The sequence below is a fragment of the Vicugna pacos genome, chromosome 5 (genome assembly GCF_048564905.1).
Source record: "Vicugna pacos chromosome 5, VicPac4, whole genome shotgun sequence".
NCBI lineage: Eukaryota > Metazoa > Chordata > Mammalia > Artiodactyla > Camelidae > Vicugna > Vicugna pacos.
The window spans coordinates 88,621,493-88,639,450 of NC_132991.1; the positions used below are offsets into that span (position 1 = coordinate 88,621,493).

The window sequence follows — 17,958 nt, forward strand, 5'->3', positions numbered from 1 at the left end:
AGGATGGAGAGAGAGTAATCATACCATATAAATAATAAAATCTGTTCTAATCAGTTGTACATAACGGGCATTGTTACATGTCAGTAAATATAGCTCCACGTCATCCCTACCACAGCTCCCAGCTTTCATCAAGCCTTGACTGCAGTTGGCCCTTCCTGACTATTTCTGGTGTTGTGAACAGTGCTAACTTGTACTGAGAAGCAGCGGAGCCTAGTGTACAGGAACACAGACTACAGTGAGCCCATGTGGGTGGAAACTCACTCCTCATGTACCGGCTGTGTGTCCTTGGACAAGTTACTTACCCTCCCCATGCAGTAGTTTCATTTGTAAAATGGAGATACTAATAGTACATAGTTCACTGGATCTTTATGAGGGTTGACAGTGCCTGACCCTGAATGTAGTAAGTAAATTAAGACAATTTATACACAAACATCCTTGCATCAATGAGGGCTTTTTGCCAGCGAGACCAACTTTATCCAGGTTAGACAGAAAAGGACTTCACTGATGGGATCACAATGGCTCATGAAAGGGCAGGGGCTGGACTCAGAGCCTGCAAATATCCCCAGAATCAGGCACGAAGAAAAGCAGCTCCAGGAACTGAGCACCAGGAATATCTCTGCCGTCTTGTTAAGGAGGTGCCACCAAACAAATTTTATCCAACTGCATTTTAACGCCTTAACAAACTTCACTTAAGAGTCCGGCTCCTCAAAGAAAGTCCAGCTGACCTGGCTTCCTCAAGGGCCAGCACCTTGATCAACAGTCCCTCTTCTCCTGCACACAGTCCCTCTTCTCCTGCCCAGCCCAAGGAATTCAGGTGTCTTGAGAAAGGGACAGAGGAGGCTGGACAGCCAAGGAAGACACAGCTGACTGACAGAACCCACCCCGGGGACCCCAGAGCTGGGTCCTGATGTCTCAGGGGAAGAATGGGGTGTCCCGGGCCAGTCAAAGGGGCTGCAGAACCTGGAGGAGCATTCCCGGAACCAGGCAGAGCAGGTGGATTGTGGTTCCATTGCCTCTGCAGTGGATATAGAGGCTGAGTTGGGCATCAGGTTAGAAGGAGAGCTTCTACCCCATCCCCCTGGACAGCCAAGGCCAAGTGTGGCCACTAAGACTTTCACTCTTGTCAGTTCCCCAACTACCAGGACTCAGATGTGGGCTGTTGGCCACAAAGGAATCTGGCTGTGGTTTTATCTAGGGGGACACGCCTGTGTCCTTGGGAGCTGCAGGAGACCTGACGTTTCTGAGGACCTGGGCCACTTGATAACAACCCTTCAGCCTGCACCTCCCAGGGCAGCTCCCAGGGCATCAGCACACACCTCCACACCTGGGTGGAGAGGGCAGGGCCTGCCATCCGGAGGAGACAATAGGGTTCTCCAGCTCTCTCTGTATAAACTGGATGGGAAGACATCTCTGTGAAGACAATATTCAAAGAACAACTGCCTGAGGCTTCTAGAAAGTGAACAAAAGCAGGCTGCCTGTGGAGGGAAGTCGAAACTCAGAGGAAGCAGCCAGAACAAGATATTTCCTGTGTGTTATCACCTGACTCTGAGAGCAGCCCCCATGCCGCGTAGGATGGCCGGAACTTTGGTAGGAAGCACACCTTCTCTCCGGTCGGCAGAGCCAGGGAAGAAGCCCAGGGCAACCAGCCTTTTGGGGAAAGAAGGGAAAATCCCAGGAAACTGAAACTCACGGAGAGGAACCCCCAATTCGGCGTATAACCCTCCCCAGATCTCCTTCACTTGAGTTTCAGCAACCAACGGACAGGCAAACAGATGAGACACATGGGGATCAAAGCACTAGCTGTCTTCAGCTGGACTGGGCTTAGCGCTGCAGCCAAAAGAGAGCCCTAAACCTGAACCTCAACGTTGGGCTTATCCACACAGCCTCAGACAACCCCAATCAATCGTATACCCCTACCCACCAACGCGCTCCACTCCCCAGGCCCCTGTTACTGTACACTTGGCACTGGGGAGCTGACAGCCCTGGCCTCTGCAGGCAGGACCAGCCCAGGGGGACCCAGCAAGAAGCAGACTCACCCCTTCCACCCTGTCCCCAAGCAGAGAGTCTCCTAGGCAGGATGGGGGCAGAGGTCCAGGTGAATCCTGCTGATGGCTGTGCTGCCCCTGGAAGGGGACACTGAGCAAGGCCTGAGTGCTCCCACTCAGTTCCCAGGTGCCCTGCTCCCTCTCCACTTCCACACCCACGGAGGTGCTGGGGGTCTTGTTCCTCTGCCCCAGTGGTCACTGTGACTGCTGCTTCCTCCTGCCCTTTAATCTCAGACCCCAGATCCTCCTGTCTTGTCTCAGAGACAAACCTCAGGTCCCCACAGGGGTCTCCCAGTGGAGACTCAGCCTCACAACTGAAGTCTGAGCGGAAGCTGCTCCTGGTGAAGCTTTCAAAGCCGGCCGTCTTGGCGGGTCCTCTGTCCCAGGCCCCTCCTCAGTCTCGGTCTCTCCTGCTCTGCAGGTTTCCAGGCCCATTCTTTCGCAACAGCAGGAATAGTCCCCGTTGTCGGTTCTCTGTGCAGACACGGAAAACGCCCCAGGCGCCTCCTAACCCCCTTCAGTCACTCCAGCAGGGTGTTTAGGAGTTCAGCCTGCTTCTTAAGTTGGTCCTGTCCTTTTCTGAACCTGAGTGGGTCTGATGTTGTTTCCTGGGTCAGAGAAACTGCCTTCTCCACAGAGGCCTAAGGATGCTTCACAAACCACCCCTGCTCTCACAGAGTGTGGCGCATGCCCAGCTTTCTCTGACCCCCGGAAAGGTCTCCCCCTGTGGCCAGCAGCAGCCCCAGCCCAGGGGTGCCCACCCTGTGCGCTTCCGCCCAGCTGCTGCCAGCTGGTCTCTTATTTCCAGGTGTTCATCTTGGGGCCCTAAGCAAACCCACAGGAAAGCTGGCACATACATGCCAGCCCCTAGCACAGCGGTGGCCTGGTCCATCCACTGCCCAGGGACAGAAAAGAGAGAGAGGCACTACAAAAGGCAGGCGTGGTCTGTGTCAGCCGTGTCTGAGCTCCGTGCCCCGGGGAGCCTGGGAGCAGAGGACAGTCGTGCCCAACAGAGGCTCAGCTTACAAGTCCTTGTACCCTAAAGTCAGGGAGGGAGAAAGGGATGGCCCCATCAGTGTCCTGGAATCTGTCCCAGAACAGTGATGCTCGCTCCTTTGGGGGAAAGAAAGAAGTGGAGAGAGGGTAGAAACCCTCCGTTATATCTTCAAATGTGATTCGCTTTTATGTTGATTCAAATGAGACATCTGGTCACGTCTCACCCTTTGTGGAATGCTGAGTCAGAATCTGAGTGAACAAATCTGTGGACAGACAGAACTTCCAGGCCAAGGGTTACCCTCTCACCTGGTCTCACCTGCTCTCTCATTTCTAGATCATCTTGGTTCCAAACTCTATCTCCATCCGAAGTGAAGCCTCTGCCTCTCAGCATTCCAGTGTCTGACTGCCAGGTCTCTCCTCAGCACCCCTGGCTGCAGTCGTGAAGCGACCCCCTTGTCAGGGCACCTCAGACCGTTGCACAGATGTCAACCCTTGTCACCAAGTTGGCTCCAGCCTCTGGCCCCAGGGCCTTGCCGATTTCTCTCTTACCTCTGCCTGAGTTCCAGGAATGCTACGAACATTCTCCCCAGCTTACAAAGCTGAGCATTTGGACTCTCTCCTGCCCCGTGTCCATACGCTGGGACCTCACTCTGACGGGTTCAGGCTCTCCCACAGGCCAGAGAGAAGCTTTGGACTTCTTTCCCTCTTCCCCCCACAGCCATCTCCATAAGAGGACAGGGCAAATAGAGAGTTTACCCCTGACCCTGTACTAAACTCTGAGCCGCAGAGAAGGCAGGAGACTGAGGACAGCAGGGGTCACACAGATGCGCTGTTACCTTTGCACAATCAGTGGGCCCCTGGAGGCCGGCCCTGCTCCTCCCCCGTCCTCCTCCCGGCCCTCCCGGCCCTGGCTGTCACTCCCCGTCTTCCATCCCGGGGCCCACAAGTCAGGGGGGCAGGGAGCTCCGCGGAGCTGTGGGAGGAGGGGGCCCCCGTCTGCACAGCACAGCTCGCGGGCAGATACTTTCACTTCCCTTTTCGCCGCTTGGGCGGAGCCCTGTCTGGGTCAGTCGAAGAGCAGACTTCCTGCCAGGGCTCAGGCAGCCTCCCGGGCCCGGGCTGGGCCGACCGGAGGGCTCGGAGGCGCAGGCCGGGCTGGGGCGGGAAGATGGCCGGTGCCAGGGAGCTCAGCTCCAGGTCAGTCTGTCCCCGCTTGCTCGCGCCTTTCCCTCTGGCCGCGCCGCCGCGTCAGCGGCCGTCCTTTGGCCTCTGCATTTCACTTCACTTTACACCTCATGTACAGGATCTCTCGCCTGCAGTAAATGAAGGGCAGGAATCTGTAATGAGACGAGGAGGAAACCAGGTTTTAAACTGCGGCGGGGCAGCCGCCGGTCGAGTCCCGCTGCCGCAGCGCCCATGAGCCGAGACTTGTGCTTCGCAGCCGCGGCCCAGCCGGCTGGCCTGCGGGAGGCGCCTGCTCTCCATCAGGCTTTGGGGCAAGGCTTTATTTCCTCGTGGCCCCTGAGCACGCTGAGGTCAGCTCTACCTTCACATAGTTTAGAAAATAAAAAATCCAGACTTGCTTTCCAACCGTGGGTCATGGGGGCTCCTACCTGTCCTGTGGCCTGTCAGCCCTGGCGCTGTTCCCGCCTCTGGCTGGGAGCCTGGGCTCCTCCTCCAGCCACCCTGGTGGGAAGAGAAAGGCCCCGAACTGCGAAGGGCTGGCACAGGCGGAGTAGTTTCATTTTTCCTTTATTTTCTGTTGTGGAATCAGTTCTTCCTCCACAAGCAAAAGGCTAGAAATCCCCTCTTTTTCTCTAGCGATGGGTCAGAAATAACACTGCTTAATATTTTAAATTTTTAGATTTTTTTAATGGAGAAGAAACACATTATGCATTCCCTATTCACCACCTACCCTCTGGCAGGATGTTTCTGGTGTTCAGCATAGTGATCCACAGCTTTTATCTGTCCCTAAATTTTATCTCTTTAGATTTTTACTTTCTGTTCACAATGGTTGTCTCAAACTTTTCCGTACGGCATTTAATTTTTAGTAGTTTTTGGTTTCTTGTTTTTCAAAAATAGTTGATTGTGTTTATTTGGGGAGGGAATCTTAATTTGTTTCTGAAGCTCTTCCAACTCCATTTTAAACCACATTTTCTTATTTTATCATCCCACCTTCACGCTCTTGCTTTATTTTTTTTAAAGTTTTTATGTGACATAATGTGTTCCGGGGATGTTTTCTTCATCCACTGGGCTATCCTTCCAGACTACTTCTGTTTGCAGTTTGGTTTCAGTGTTGCTTTGCTTCCTTGTTCACATGCCGGCCATAATTTTAAGCCGTATCTCTCGGGCTTACCTGGGCAGCTCTCCCATCATGCCCCAGTTTTAAGCTGAATGAGTTTTGGGGTTTTTTTTTCCTTTCAAATTTCTTGTCTTATCTGAGACCAAATTGCTCCCCGTCTGATCTACAGTGTGAAGCCTCTATTTTCATTCTGACCAATTTTTTTCTGAGTATTCTTTAAACTGTTAAACCATTCATTCCCCTACTGATGTGCAAAGCCACCTTTCTCATTAGCCAAGAGGCCATGTGTGCAGGGTCTGTTTCTGTGCCCTCTCTTCTCTGCCATTGATCTATGACAGCCTCTCCTTTTTCATCTCTACACTTTTATTATGACAGCAGCTTCATGTGAAAGCTTTCTTGATAACTGGTGGAGTAAACCTTCCCACATTCTTTTCTTCTTCCAAAGTGTGTTGGCCTTTTCCATTGCCAAATTAGTTTGTCAAAATCTTGTCTAGATTTTCTTTAGGATTGCGTTGAATCTACAGCTCAATTTGAAGAGAATTGACATCTTTATAATATTGTGTCTTCTATCTCATTAATATGGAATATATATATTATTAATTTTAAAATATTTTCTAATAAAATTTAAACTTTTCTACCCAGAGGTCTTGGACTCCTTCTGATAGATTTATTCATAGATACTCAAGATCTTCATGCAGTTATATCCAGATAACTCAAACTAGCTACTTGTTACGAAGATATAAAAATACACTGAAACTTCAGCAAACTTTAAAAAATAATAATAACTTGTATGGAGATATATATTTTGTGTGTGTGTGTGTGTGTATATATATATATATATTTACATAATGTATACATAATGACAATTTTGTTACTTCCAATCTAATTTTTATACTTCCTGCTTCTTTTTCTTACCTTACTGTGTGGGCTAGCAGTTTGTGTATGGTAGATAGTAGTGTAGTAACCATCTGTATCTTGATTCCTATCCCAAAGGGAAAACTTTTATCATTGCGCAAATATGGATGATGCTTGCTATACGTTTTGTTTTTTGATAAAAAGCCTTATGCAGATTAAAGAAGTTTTATAGTTGGCATCTGATACTTTCAACATATGAGGTGTTTGTGGCCCTTTTTTCTGTTTCTGCGAGTTCTCACTGACAGAGTTTCTTCTTTTCAAATAAACTTTCAGTTTGGGAATAATTTTGTATTTACAGAAAAGTTGCAAAGATTGTCAGAAGTTTCCGTAAGTATATAGAAACACCCAATTTCATTTCCTGTGGTGTTAGCCTTTTATGTGACTGTGGTATATTTGTCAAAACTGAAAGTAATGGTACACCACCATTAACTAAAGCCCAGGTTTTTTGGTTTTTTTTTTTCACTTTCACCGTTTTTTCCACCAATGTCCATTTTCTGTTCCAGGAATCAGTCCAGGATGCCACACTGCATCCAGCCATCCTGTTACCTGTTTTCTTCTGGTCTGTGGCAGTTTCTCAGTCTTTCCTCTTCTTTCATGACCTTGACAGTTTGAAGAGTACTGATCAGGCATTTTGTAGAATCTGTCAATTTAGGTTTGTCTTGACGTCTTTCTCATGATTAGACTGTAGTTAAGGTGAAAATGCCCTTCTCCTCACATCACATCAGGGGACACGTCAACCTGACTTAACACCAAGGATGTTGACCTTGATCATTTGGTGTAAGTGGTGTTTTCCAGGCTTTTCCACGATAAAGTTACTATTGTTCCTTTCCACACTCTCTTCACAAAGATTATTTTGTTTATATAGCTGGTTATCTTTGACTGTGTGCTAACATTGTATTTGGAAAAAGTCATTTATAGGTAAATTTGGGACTGCAGTGAAGGCAGTAGGCTTTGGAAAGGATTTCCGTTTGCTACATCCAGGTGCCTCAGGGCACACCAGTGTAGGAATTCTTTAACACAAGCCCCGCGTCTGAGAGAACCTGGAGGAACCCAGGTGATTTAACTGGGATTGCAATTAAATAAATCCAGAGCTGTTCCCTCCACTTTATTCTCATATGAAGATGTCATGGTCAGGGTCTGGGCTCCCACTGGGCTCTCCACCCTGTGCAGACTCTAGGCTTTTTTTCTGTCCCTCCCACCTCTTAAGGCTGTCAAACCTGAGGTCCTGATTCTCTGGGATCAGCAAAGCCCTCAAGTCAAAACTGTGTCTATGCTCTGCTTACCTCTCTGGTTTCTCCTTCCCTTTTGCTTTTGCCTGGCAAATCCTCACCATGGTTTCATCTCCTTGAGGATTAATAATATTTTTAAATGCCTTTTCCAACTCAAGTTTTTTCAACAGAAAGCTGTATTGCTTGTGGGAATTGGGGGAGATTGAGGTGTTTTGAATCTTGCCCCACCACACCAGAAATTGAATGATTGATTGATTGATTGATTAACTGCCATTTTTCAAAGTTTATGGCTTAACGTTTGATTGTGGCTCATGAAGTTTTTCTCTGATGGCTTCTAAGATTTTTCTGTTAGCATTTGTACTGTAATGAGTCTACATTTGTTTTTGGGTTGGTTTTGTTTTTTTGATTGTTTTTGTTTTGCATTTATCTTGTTAGTGTTTTCACAGTTGCTTGAATTTGTGAATTGATGACTTTTATCCATTTTGGAAAATCCTTAGCCATTATTTCTTCTGCCCTCCCCCCAGCTTCCTCCTCTTTCTTTTTAGGATTCAGAAACAGGTTATATTAGACTTTTGACTGTTTCTTATGTATTCCTTTCATATTTTTCCATTTTTTAAATTTCTGTACTTTCTTTCGATATCTTCTATTGTTCTGTCTTCTCGTTAGCCAATTCACTAATTTTGTCTTTTAAATCCTTCCATTGAGTTTAACTTAAAAATTTGTATTTTTCCGATCTAAAAAGTCCATTTGATTATTTTTTGTAGGTTCCCATTCTCTGGTGGAATTATTCAATTTTCTATTTTTTCCACCATTTTATCCATTTTCTTGTACATTTTAATCACAGATTTTGTGTGCTAAGTCCAATTTATGGATTATCTCTGCATCTGTTTCCATAATCATTTTTTCTCTTGGTTTGGTCTTATAGTGCTAATTTTTGACATGTCTGTTAACTTTTGATCGAATGCCAGACATTGTGTATGCAAGACATAGGGCCTCCAAACACTGTTCTCCTTGACATAAGAGTGATTCCCCTTTCCTCTGCTAGGCAAGTGAAATAATGAGGCAGACTACACTGCACAGTCAGGCATGAGATAACTCAAAATTTGCTTGCATTTTTCATAAGATTTACTATCCCTCTGGTTTGCTCTGATCCCAGATGAGGATGCCCAGGGCCTTCAACTGAGAGACTGCAGTCAAGTTTTCTCAACTGCATGCTTTTCAAAGGTTTTGTCATAGTTTCCGCCTCTTGCTTCATGCAGCTGTAGAACTGAGAAAAGTTCTTGAGGAAACCAATCAAGTTTTTAATTTCCCTGAGGTCTCTTGCTTTGCACTCCAACTTCAAACGACCATCAAAAGTTCTGCTAGTTTCTCTGTCTTCCAGCCATGGCCTTCTGCCTGTGCCATGTCCAGACTCTCAGTTTCTAGCTGTGTCTAGAGTTTACAAGTGCTCTCAGGGGACAAAAAGATGGCAGATCCCAAAGCCAGATGACCATCCCCTTCAGAGCTTTCAACTCTCTCCCTTTAAGTTCTCTGCAGTAGCCCAGGCAAGAGATGATGGTAGTTGGGACCAGATTGGTGCAATGGATATAAAGAAAAGTGTTGAGATACTGGATATATTTCTATGGTAGAGCCAGGGACATTTGAAAATGGATAAAATGCTAAAATGGAGGAAGAGAAGTGCTTAGAAGACTGCAAAGGTTTTGGCTAAAGAAACTGAAGGATAGAGTTGTCATTTGTGTAGAAGGCAATATTGTGTAGTGATTAAAGGTCCTGAACTCTGGTACAAAGCCTGTTTTTCAGTAGTTATTTGGCCTTGGAGAAATTGCTTAACATCTCTGTACCTCTGTTTCTTCATCTATAAAATGGGATAGTAAACATATACCTCATAAGTGCTGTCAGAGTTCGATGAGTTAATATATGTTAAGTGCTTGGAATGATGGTTAGCATTTAATAAATGTTATATGTATTTACTAAATCCTATATGTGGAAAAATTAGGGGATGAGCAAGTTTCAAGAGGTGACTCAGAAGATCAGCAATCAGGTCCTACCTGGCTAAGTGTAAAAAGCCTACCAGTGTCATTAAATTGGAGATGACTGAATTAAAATCCGGAGTCCAGGGGAGAGATGTAGGGTAGAGATGCACACTTTGGAATTGTCCATGCACGGCTGGCATTCAAAGCCATGGAAGCAAATAAGATTACACGGTAAAGGAGTGCAGATGTAGAAGAGGTAAGAGGACTGGCCCTGAGGCAGTCCAGTATGTGCAGGAAGAGCGGGAATAGCCAGGGAGGGAGCTGGAAAGCCACAAAGGCATAGCATCTCAGGAGCCAAATGAAGAAAACATTTCCATAAGGGAGAAGTAAACAACAAGAGGTTGAGGGTTGGAGTAAGAGGCGGGTTGAGAATTGGTCTTTGGATTTGGCAGTGTGGCGGTCTGGGAAGACATAAACCCGGAATATTATTGGTAGGGATAAAACTTGAATAAATTTAAGACAGATTGAGTGGTGAGAAAGTGAAGACAGAGAATATGGACAACAATTTCAAAAGAGAAACAGAATAGGAGAGGTATATGAATGGGGAGTGGGGTGTAGGGAGATTTTTTAAATGGATAATATTGAGCCAAGCTGTATGGTTATAGGAATATTCCAATAGAGAAGGAAAATTTGATGAGACAGGAGTGAGAGGGAGCAGTTCTGTACTGATTGTGCCTAGGTCGAGGAGAGGTGATAGAAAGCAGTGCCCAAGTGGGCGGGTTGCCCTTAGACTGAAGCAAGGCATTCTCTGCACTGTAATGGGAGGGAAGTCCAGTGGGTACCGATGTAGGTAGGCTGTAGTATTCCTTGGTAGGGGGACGCAGTTACACTCTTCTGGTTGCTTCTGTGTTACCAGTTATGAGGGGAGAAAGGGAGGGAGAGAAGGGATGGTTAGACTTTGAGAATAGAGAAGCTGTAAAACAGTCATTCAGTGAAGGAAAATGTGGGAAAAAAGTGAAATGAACAGCAAGATGTAGGATCACTGAACATCACTGAGAGTTCATTTCAGCTTAATGACTATAAACTTCGGACCATTTTTTGATTTTTTTTTTTGATATTGAGTTGTATGAGCTCTTTGTATACTTTGTATACTTTGGAAATTAAGCCCTTGTGGGTTGCTTACAAATATTCTCTCATAGGCTGTCTTTTCATCTTGTTTATGATTTCCTTTGCTATACAAAACCTTGTAAGTTTGATTAGGTCCCTTTTGTTCATTTCTGCTTTTATTTATTTTGCTTTGGGAGACTGATCTAAGAAAATATTGCTGTGATTTATATCAGAGAATGTTTTGCCTGTACTTTCTCCTAGTTTTAAGGTGTCATGTCTTATATTTAAATCTTTAAGCCCTTCTGAGTTTGTGTGTGTGTGTGTCTGTGTGTGTGTATAGTTTGAGGAAATGTTCTAATGTTTAGATGTTTATTTGGGATTTTTTCTTGTTTTTTGAGAAATGTCTGTATCATAGGACCACTTTTGTTACATCCTATAGGTTTTGTGTGATTGTTCTCAGTGTCATTTGTCTTGAGGTTTTTTTCGTTTTTTTGTTTTTAATTTCCTCTTTGATTTCATCATTAGCCCATTGGTTTTCTAGTAGCATGTTATTTAGACTCCATGTAATTGTTTTTTCCTCATTTGCCTCTTTGTGGTTGATTTCTAGTTTCATGCCATTGTGGTCAGAAAAGATGCTTGAAATAATTTCTATCCTCTTAAATGTATTGAGGTTTGTTTCTGTCCTAGTATGTGGTCTATACTAGAGAATGTCCCATGTGCACTGGGAAAAAATGTGTATTCTGTTTCTTTTTGGGTGTAGTGTCCTGTAGATAACAATTAAATCTAACTGTTCTATTATGTCATTTAGGATCTCTATTGTCTTACTGATTTTCTGTCTGAAAAATCTATCCATTGATGTCAGTCTCCTACTATTATTGTATTCCCATCAATTTATCCCTTTATGTCTGTTAGTACTTGTTTTATGCATTTAGGTGCTCCTATATTATGTACATATATGTTAATGAGTGTGATATCTTCTTCTTGTATTGATTCTTTTATCATTATATGGTGTCCTTCTTTGTCTTTCTTTATGGCCTTTGTTTTAAAGTCTGTTTTGTCTGATAAGAGTATTGGTACCCTTGCTTTCTTGTCATTTCCATTTGTACAAAATATCTTTTCTCATCCCCTCACTTTCAATCCATATGCGTATTTCTGCCTAAGGTGGGTCTCTTGTAGGCAGCACATTGTAGGTTCTTTTTTATTATCCAGTCTGCCACTCTGTGTATTTTGATTGGACCATTTGATCCATTGATCCTTAAAGTAATTATTGATAAGTAAGTATTTATTGCCATTATAAACCCTGTTTTCTAGTTGATTTTGGATTTCTTCTTTGTTCCGTTTTTGTTTTTCCTTTTGTAGTTTGATGGTTTTCTTTTGTATTGTGCTTGAGTTTCTTTCTTTTTGGTTTTTGTGAATCTGTTGTATGTTTTTGATTTATGTGGTTACCCTGGCTTCAAGAGTGTTCACCCATAATTGTAGCTACTTGCTTTCGACTGATACTCATATAAACTCACATTCTAAAAGAGCTACACTTTCTTACCCCTTCCTCCATGTTTTGTGATTTTGATGTTCTATTTTACATCCTTATTTTATCCTTTTGCCGTTCATTGTAGTTATAATTGCTTTCACAGATTTTTAAAATTTTTTTTAAATTTGTGTATTGACTTTAAGTGATCTTCAATCTATAGCTATATTTATCTATATTATATATAGATATCTATATCTATCTATCTATCTATCTATCTATCTATCTATCTATCTATACCTTTCCTATTGTGATTTTTCCCTTTCCTATAGATTCTCACTTTTTTTCTATTTAGAGGAGACCTTTTAATATTTCTTTTAGGATGGGTGTGATATTGCTATATTCTTTTAGTTTTGCTTGTCTGAGAAATTCTTTATCTCTCCTTCTATTCTAAAAGATAGTCTTGCTGGATAGAGTATCCTAGGTTGCAGATTTTTCCCTTTCAGGACTTTGAATAGATCTTGCCACTCCCTCTGACCTGCAAAGTTTTTGTAAAGAAATCAGCTGTTAGCCTTATGGGACTTCTCTTATAACTGATTTTGGTTTTTTGTTTGTTTATTTTTTGTTTTTGTTTTTGTTTTTTGCTGCCTTTAGAACCCTCTTTATCTTTAACTGTTGCCATTTTAATTATGATATCTCTTGGAGTAGATCTGTTTGGATTCATTTTTTGAGGGATCCTCCATGCTTCCTGTATCTGTTTATCAGTTTCCTTCTTTAGATACGGGAAGTTTTCAGCCATAATTTCTTCAAATACATTTTGATCTCCTATTCGCTTTCTTCTCCTCTGGGATTCCTACCATGTGTAGATTGGCAAGCTTTATATTGTCCCATAGATCTTGTTTTTTGTTTGTTTGTTTTATTTCATTTGTCTTTCTGTGTGTTGCTCTGATTGTATTATTTATGTTACTCCATTTTCCAGCTCATTTATTCATTCTTCTGCATTATTTAATGCTAATTATTAATGTATTTATCTAAATGCTATTTATTGCATTTAGCTCAGTTTTCATCTGGCAATTGAGTTGTCTCATTTTTATTAGCACCTCTTCATGTTTCTAGTTCCTTATTACAGTGATCTGCATTTCTATCAATAGTCTTTCTTAATTCCTTCAGTATTTTTATTACCTCCTTTTTGTACTTGGGGTCTAGTAGACTGCAGAGGTCTGTTTCATTGTTTTTTCAGGGGATTCTGCTTGTTCTTTTAATTAGACATAATTCCTCTGCCTTTTCATTTTGCTTATATTTCTCTGACTTGATGAATTTAGAAGAAATAGTTATCTACTGTGGTCTTGAAGTATGTGGGAATGATCCTGTGTACATAGTATGAGTCTAATATTTTGGTATGAGGGTTCTTTTTGGTATGAGGGCTTGCCCCATCTTTTCTCAGTGTGTGCTGACCGTTGTTCCCTTGTTAGGGCATGTGTTTGGTGTTGAGGTGACTAGAGCCTGCACTGGATGTTGGGTGGGGCCTCCTCTTTGCTCTGTGGTAGTTGCAACCCTACTGGGGCAGGGTCTGCTTCACAACTGGAGTAGAAGCCACCAGATCTGGCTGTAGATGCAACGTGAGGTAGGCAGGACTGGATTGCTCCCTCTGGAAAAGGAGCTGCTGTGTGTTCTTGCCCAGGAGCTGTCCACAGGAATGTGCAACTCTGTGACACTGCCTGCCACCCAATATGCATGCCCACAAAAATCACTGTTGCTGGCACTGCCCTTGGCGGCTACCTCCACTGGGAAGCACCAGTAATCAGCTCAGATTTCAGCCCTGCCTCTGTGGGTGCAAGCCCACAAAATTTGCAAAACCTAAAGTGTCTGGAGCTGAACCCCACTGTGAGCACACTGATAATGAGGCTGCTATGGCAGATTCACACCCCTCCCTTCCTTCATTGACAATGGGGCTCCTATGGTGGGCCCACTCTCCATCGTGCATGCACCCCAAGTTGTGGCCTGGGCCACACTCCAGACCTTTAAGGATGTCTCTGTGCACCCAAACCAAATCCGCTCCCTGTGTCTGTCTGCAGAAGCCTGAGTTTCAGCACTCAGTTGCTGCACACGCAGGGAAGTAAAGGCCACATGGCAAGGACCATCTGTGCTGGTGTCTTTCTACCATAAGGGGTGGCAGGCCAGCTTCTACACTTTTCTCTCAAGCCTCTGAAGCTTCCTGTGTCCTAGCTGAACTCCTAGCTGGTGAAGGAGTTTGCCAGGGTGAGAGAACCTCTCCTCTTTCACAGCTCCCTCCCAGGTGTGCAGGTCCCATCCCAATTCCTCTTCTTTTCCCTTTTCCCTTTTCCCTTTTCCCTTTTCCCTTCATCCAGTGCAGTGACATAAGGATCTTTCTTACAGCTTTCGTTGTATGAGATTTTCCACAAGCTTTCAGTAGATACTCTGTTAGAGTTATTCCACATGTAGATGTATCTTTCATGCATTTGTGAGAGGAGGTGAGCTTCAAGTCCCTCTACTATGCCATCTTGATCTCTTCTGTGCCATTCTGATTCTTGATCCTTTTTTATTTTTTATTTTTTTGTATGTCGCTGTTTTGCCTCTCTGAGACTTTCTGGTTCTTCTCTTCAATCCTTTGATTTCTGAAATTTGATGATGGTTTGCCTTAGTGAGTGTTGGTTTTAATCATTGTTCTGAGTACTCCAGGGCCCTTTCAGATGGAAACCTACTTATTTCAATTCACACAATTTTACTTGTAATATTTATTCAGTAATTTCCTCCCTTCTGCTTTCTTCTATCTTTTTGAAATTCCTGATAGTTGGATATTAGCTCTCCCAGGTTGAGCCTCTATAAGCTTCTTGATTTTCAGGGTTTTGAGACAAATGTTTGTATTTTTTTCTTTTGAATCTACTATCTGTGAAATTTTCTCAGGTTGCTCATTCGTTCTAATGATTTTTAAATTTCTGGTATCATATTTTAAATTTCCAAAAGCTCTTTTTAAAAATTGCTACCTTTTTGCATTCTTTGTTATTGAAGTGTAATCAGTTTACAATATTGTATCAATTTCTGGTGTACAGCATGTTTCAGTCATTCATATACATACATATATTTATTTTCATATTCATTTTCATTATAGGTTACTACAAGATACGGAATATAGTTCCCTGTACTATACAGTAGAAACTTGTTGTCTATTTTATATATAGTAGTTAGTATCTGCAAATTTTGAACTCCCAATTTATCCCTTCCCACCCCATTTACCCCCTGGTAACTGTAAGTTTGTTCTCTATGTCTGTGAGTCTGTTTCTGTTTTGATAAGTTCATTTGTGTCTTTTTTTAGATTCCACATATAAGCGATATCATATAGTATTTTTCTTTCTCTTTCTGGCTTACTTCACTTAGAATGACAGTCTCCAAGTCCATCCATGTTGCTACAAATGGCATTATTTTATTCTTTTTATGACTGAGTAGTATCCTATATTCCAGTATATATACATATCACATCTTCTTTATTTAATCATCTGTTGATGGACATTTAGGTTGTTTCCATGTCTTGGCTATTGTAAATAGTGCCACTGTGAACACTGGGGTGGGTGTGTTTTTTCAAATTATATTTTCTCTGGATTTATGTCCAGTAGTGAAAAATTGCTTCTTTTTTATACCATTCTTTTTGTGAAATGAATTCAATATTGTCTTTCTACTACTAAGGACAGTAGTTTTTTAAAATTCCATCTATTTCTTCTAAGGTTTTTTGAAGAGTTACTTACTTTCTAGCTCTTATTCTATTATTTGTTTGTTCTCAAGGATTCAATCAGGTGTCCATTCAGGCCTCTGTTTTTAGTTTTTTAAGGATCATTCATACTGTTTTCCGTAGAGGTTGCACCAGTTTACATTTCCATCAGCAGAATAGGAAGGTTTCCTTTTCTCCACACCCTCTCTAGCATTTATTATTTGTAGACTTTGATGATGGCCATTCTGACCAGTGTGAGGTGAAGCCTCATTGTAGTTTTGATTTGCATTTCTCTAATAATTAGCAATGTTTACTATCTTTTCATGTGCCTGTTAGCCAGCTGTATTTCTTCTTTGGAGAAGTGTCTATTTAGGCCTTCTGCCCATTTTTTGGTTGGGTTATTTGTTTTTTTGATATTGAGCTATATGAGCTGTTTGTATATTTTGAAAATTAAGCCCCTGTCAGTTGCATCATTTGCAAATATTTTATCTCATTCCATAGGTTGTCTTTTCATTTTGTTGATGGTTTCCTTTACTGTGCAAGAGCTTTTAAGTTTAATTAGTTCCCATTTGTTTATTTTTGTTTTTATTTCCATTACTCTAAGAGAGGAGGAGATTATTTTTACAATTCTGGGTCCTTTGCATTTCCATATAAATTTTAAGACCAGCTAATCAGTTTCTTTCAAAAAGGCCTGCTAAGATTTTGATAGGAATTGATTGAATCTATAGATCAGTTTGGGGAGAATTGCCATCTTAAAAACACTGAGTATTGGAGGGGAAGGATATAGCTCAGTGGTAGAGTGCATGTTTAACATGCACAAGGTTCTGGGTTCAATCCCCAGTATCTCTGTCAAGATAAGTAAATAAACCTAACTGCCACCCCCTCAAAATAAATAAATAAAAATAAAAATAGAAACATTGAGTCTTCCAGAAAGTTTCTATTTATTTCAGTATTTAATTTTTCTTAGCAATGTTTTGTAGTTTTGGCACATAAATCTTATCTTCCGTTTGTTAAATTTATTCCTAAATATTTTATAATTTTGACTATGTTTATATTTGAATTTGGAAAAACAACTTTTAAATTTCTAAGTTTTCCAGTTAGTTGTTTTATAGAAGTTTGTTATCTTATAAGCTGCAGGAGTAGTAAATATACTTACTGTAAAGTCTTACTCTGTTGCCTCTATTATTTCTACTTCCTCTGATGTTACCAAAAAATGATAAAATAAGGGTCTGAAGGGACCTGGATGTAACTCTGACACTCTTCACTAAGCCAGTGTTAACAGGCTGGGATGTAGCATCTCATGCCTTTCCCAACATTTGTTCTAAACTTTACACACAAGTAAAAGATTTTGTTACTTTGGGTTTATATAAAAATTGAGTCATAATATATTAATATGAACTTGTTTATTATTCATTAATAAATTAATGCCCTTCCATCCAAATTATTAAAAATAAATAGATATGTAATATTCCAGCAATGTGTATTTACCATTATTTACTCAACCATTCAACTTAATGGACAATTTGGTTGTTTTCAGATTTAGGGGTCAGTGTTATATTGTTACTGTTGTATATTTTGCTACAAAAAAACCCCCCACAATGTTCAATAAAAACTTTTGTACTTATGGGCATCTATCAATAAATATTTATTAGTGCTTTGTGTGTATCAGGGACTCCGGGAAAATTAAGGGAAAAACCAGACAAAATTCCTATAGTATGGCATGTGTACTTTGGGAGTAGACAATCAATGAATAGCCAATGAATAAGACAATAAACACTACATAAAATAAGTAATTGATTACTTTAGTATGTTAGGTAATAATAAGGACATGGACCAAAAAAAGAGCCAGATTAGGTGGTTGGGAGTATTCATAAAGGTGGTAGGCTATGGTTGTGATTTTCAGTAGATTGGTCAAACCAGTCCTCATTGAGAAGGTGATGTGGAGCAAGGACCTTAAAGAGATGAGGGAGTTAGTTCACTGTGTGGATTTCTGGGCAAAGAACGTATCACCCAGAGGAGAGAGTCAGCACCATGTTCCTAGAGCTGTAGTGTGCCTGGTGTAAAGAAACAGCAAAGAGAAGGCTGTGGCCAGAGAGCAGTGAGGTAGAGGAAAAGAGAGAAGGGCTGTATCATTTCAGGTCATCTGAACCATATAAGAACTTAGCTTTTACTCTGGGGAAAATGGGAGCTACTGAAATGTCT

General features: G+C 42.0%; 1 protein-coding gene across 3 annotated transcripts in view; it reads left to right on the forward strand.

Moving 5' to 3' along the window:
• Window positions 1-3,744: 3,744 nt before the first annotated feature.
• The window catches only part of SP100 (SP100 nuclear antigen), a 71,544-nt gene continuing 57,330 nt past the window's right edge, over window positions 3,745-17,958 (forward strand). The window contains exon 1 of one of the 3 annotated variants that reach the window (XM_072961829.1): window positions 3,745-4,238. In XM_072961829.1, the coding sequence (XP_072817930.1) occupies window positions 4,210-4,238 (29 nt within the window). In that variant the 5' untranslated portion in view covers window positions 3,745-4,209. The remainder of the gene's footprint in view (window positions 4,239-17,958) is intronic. The other 2 variants (XM_015242318.3, XM_015242317.3) reach the window with 2 other exon arrangements.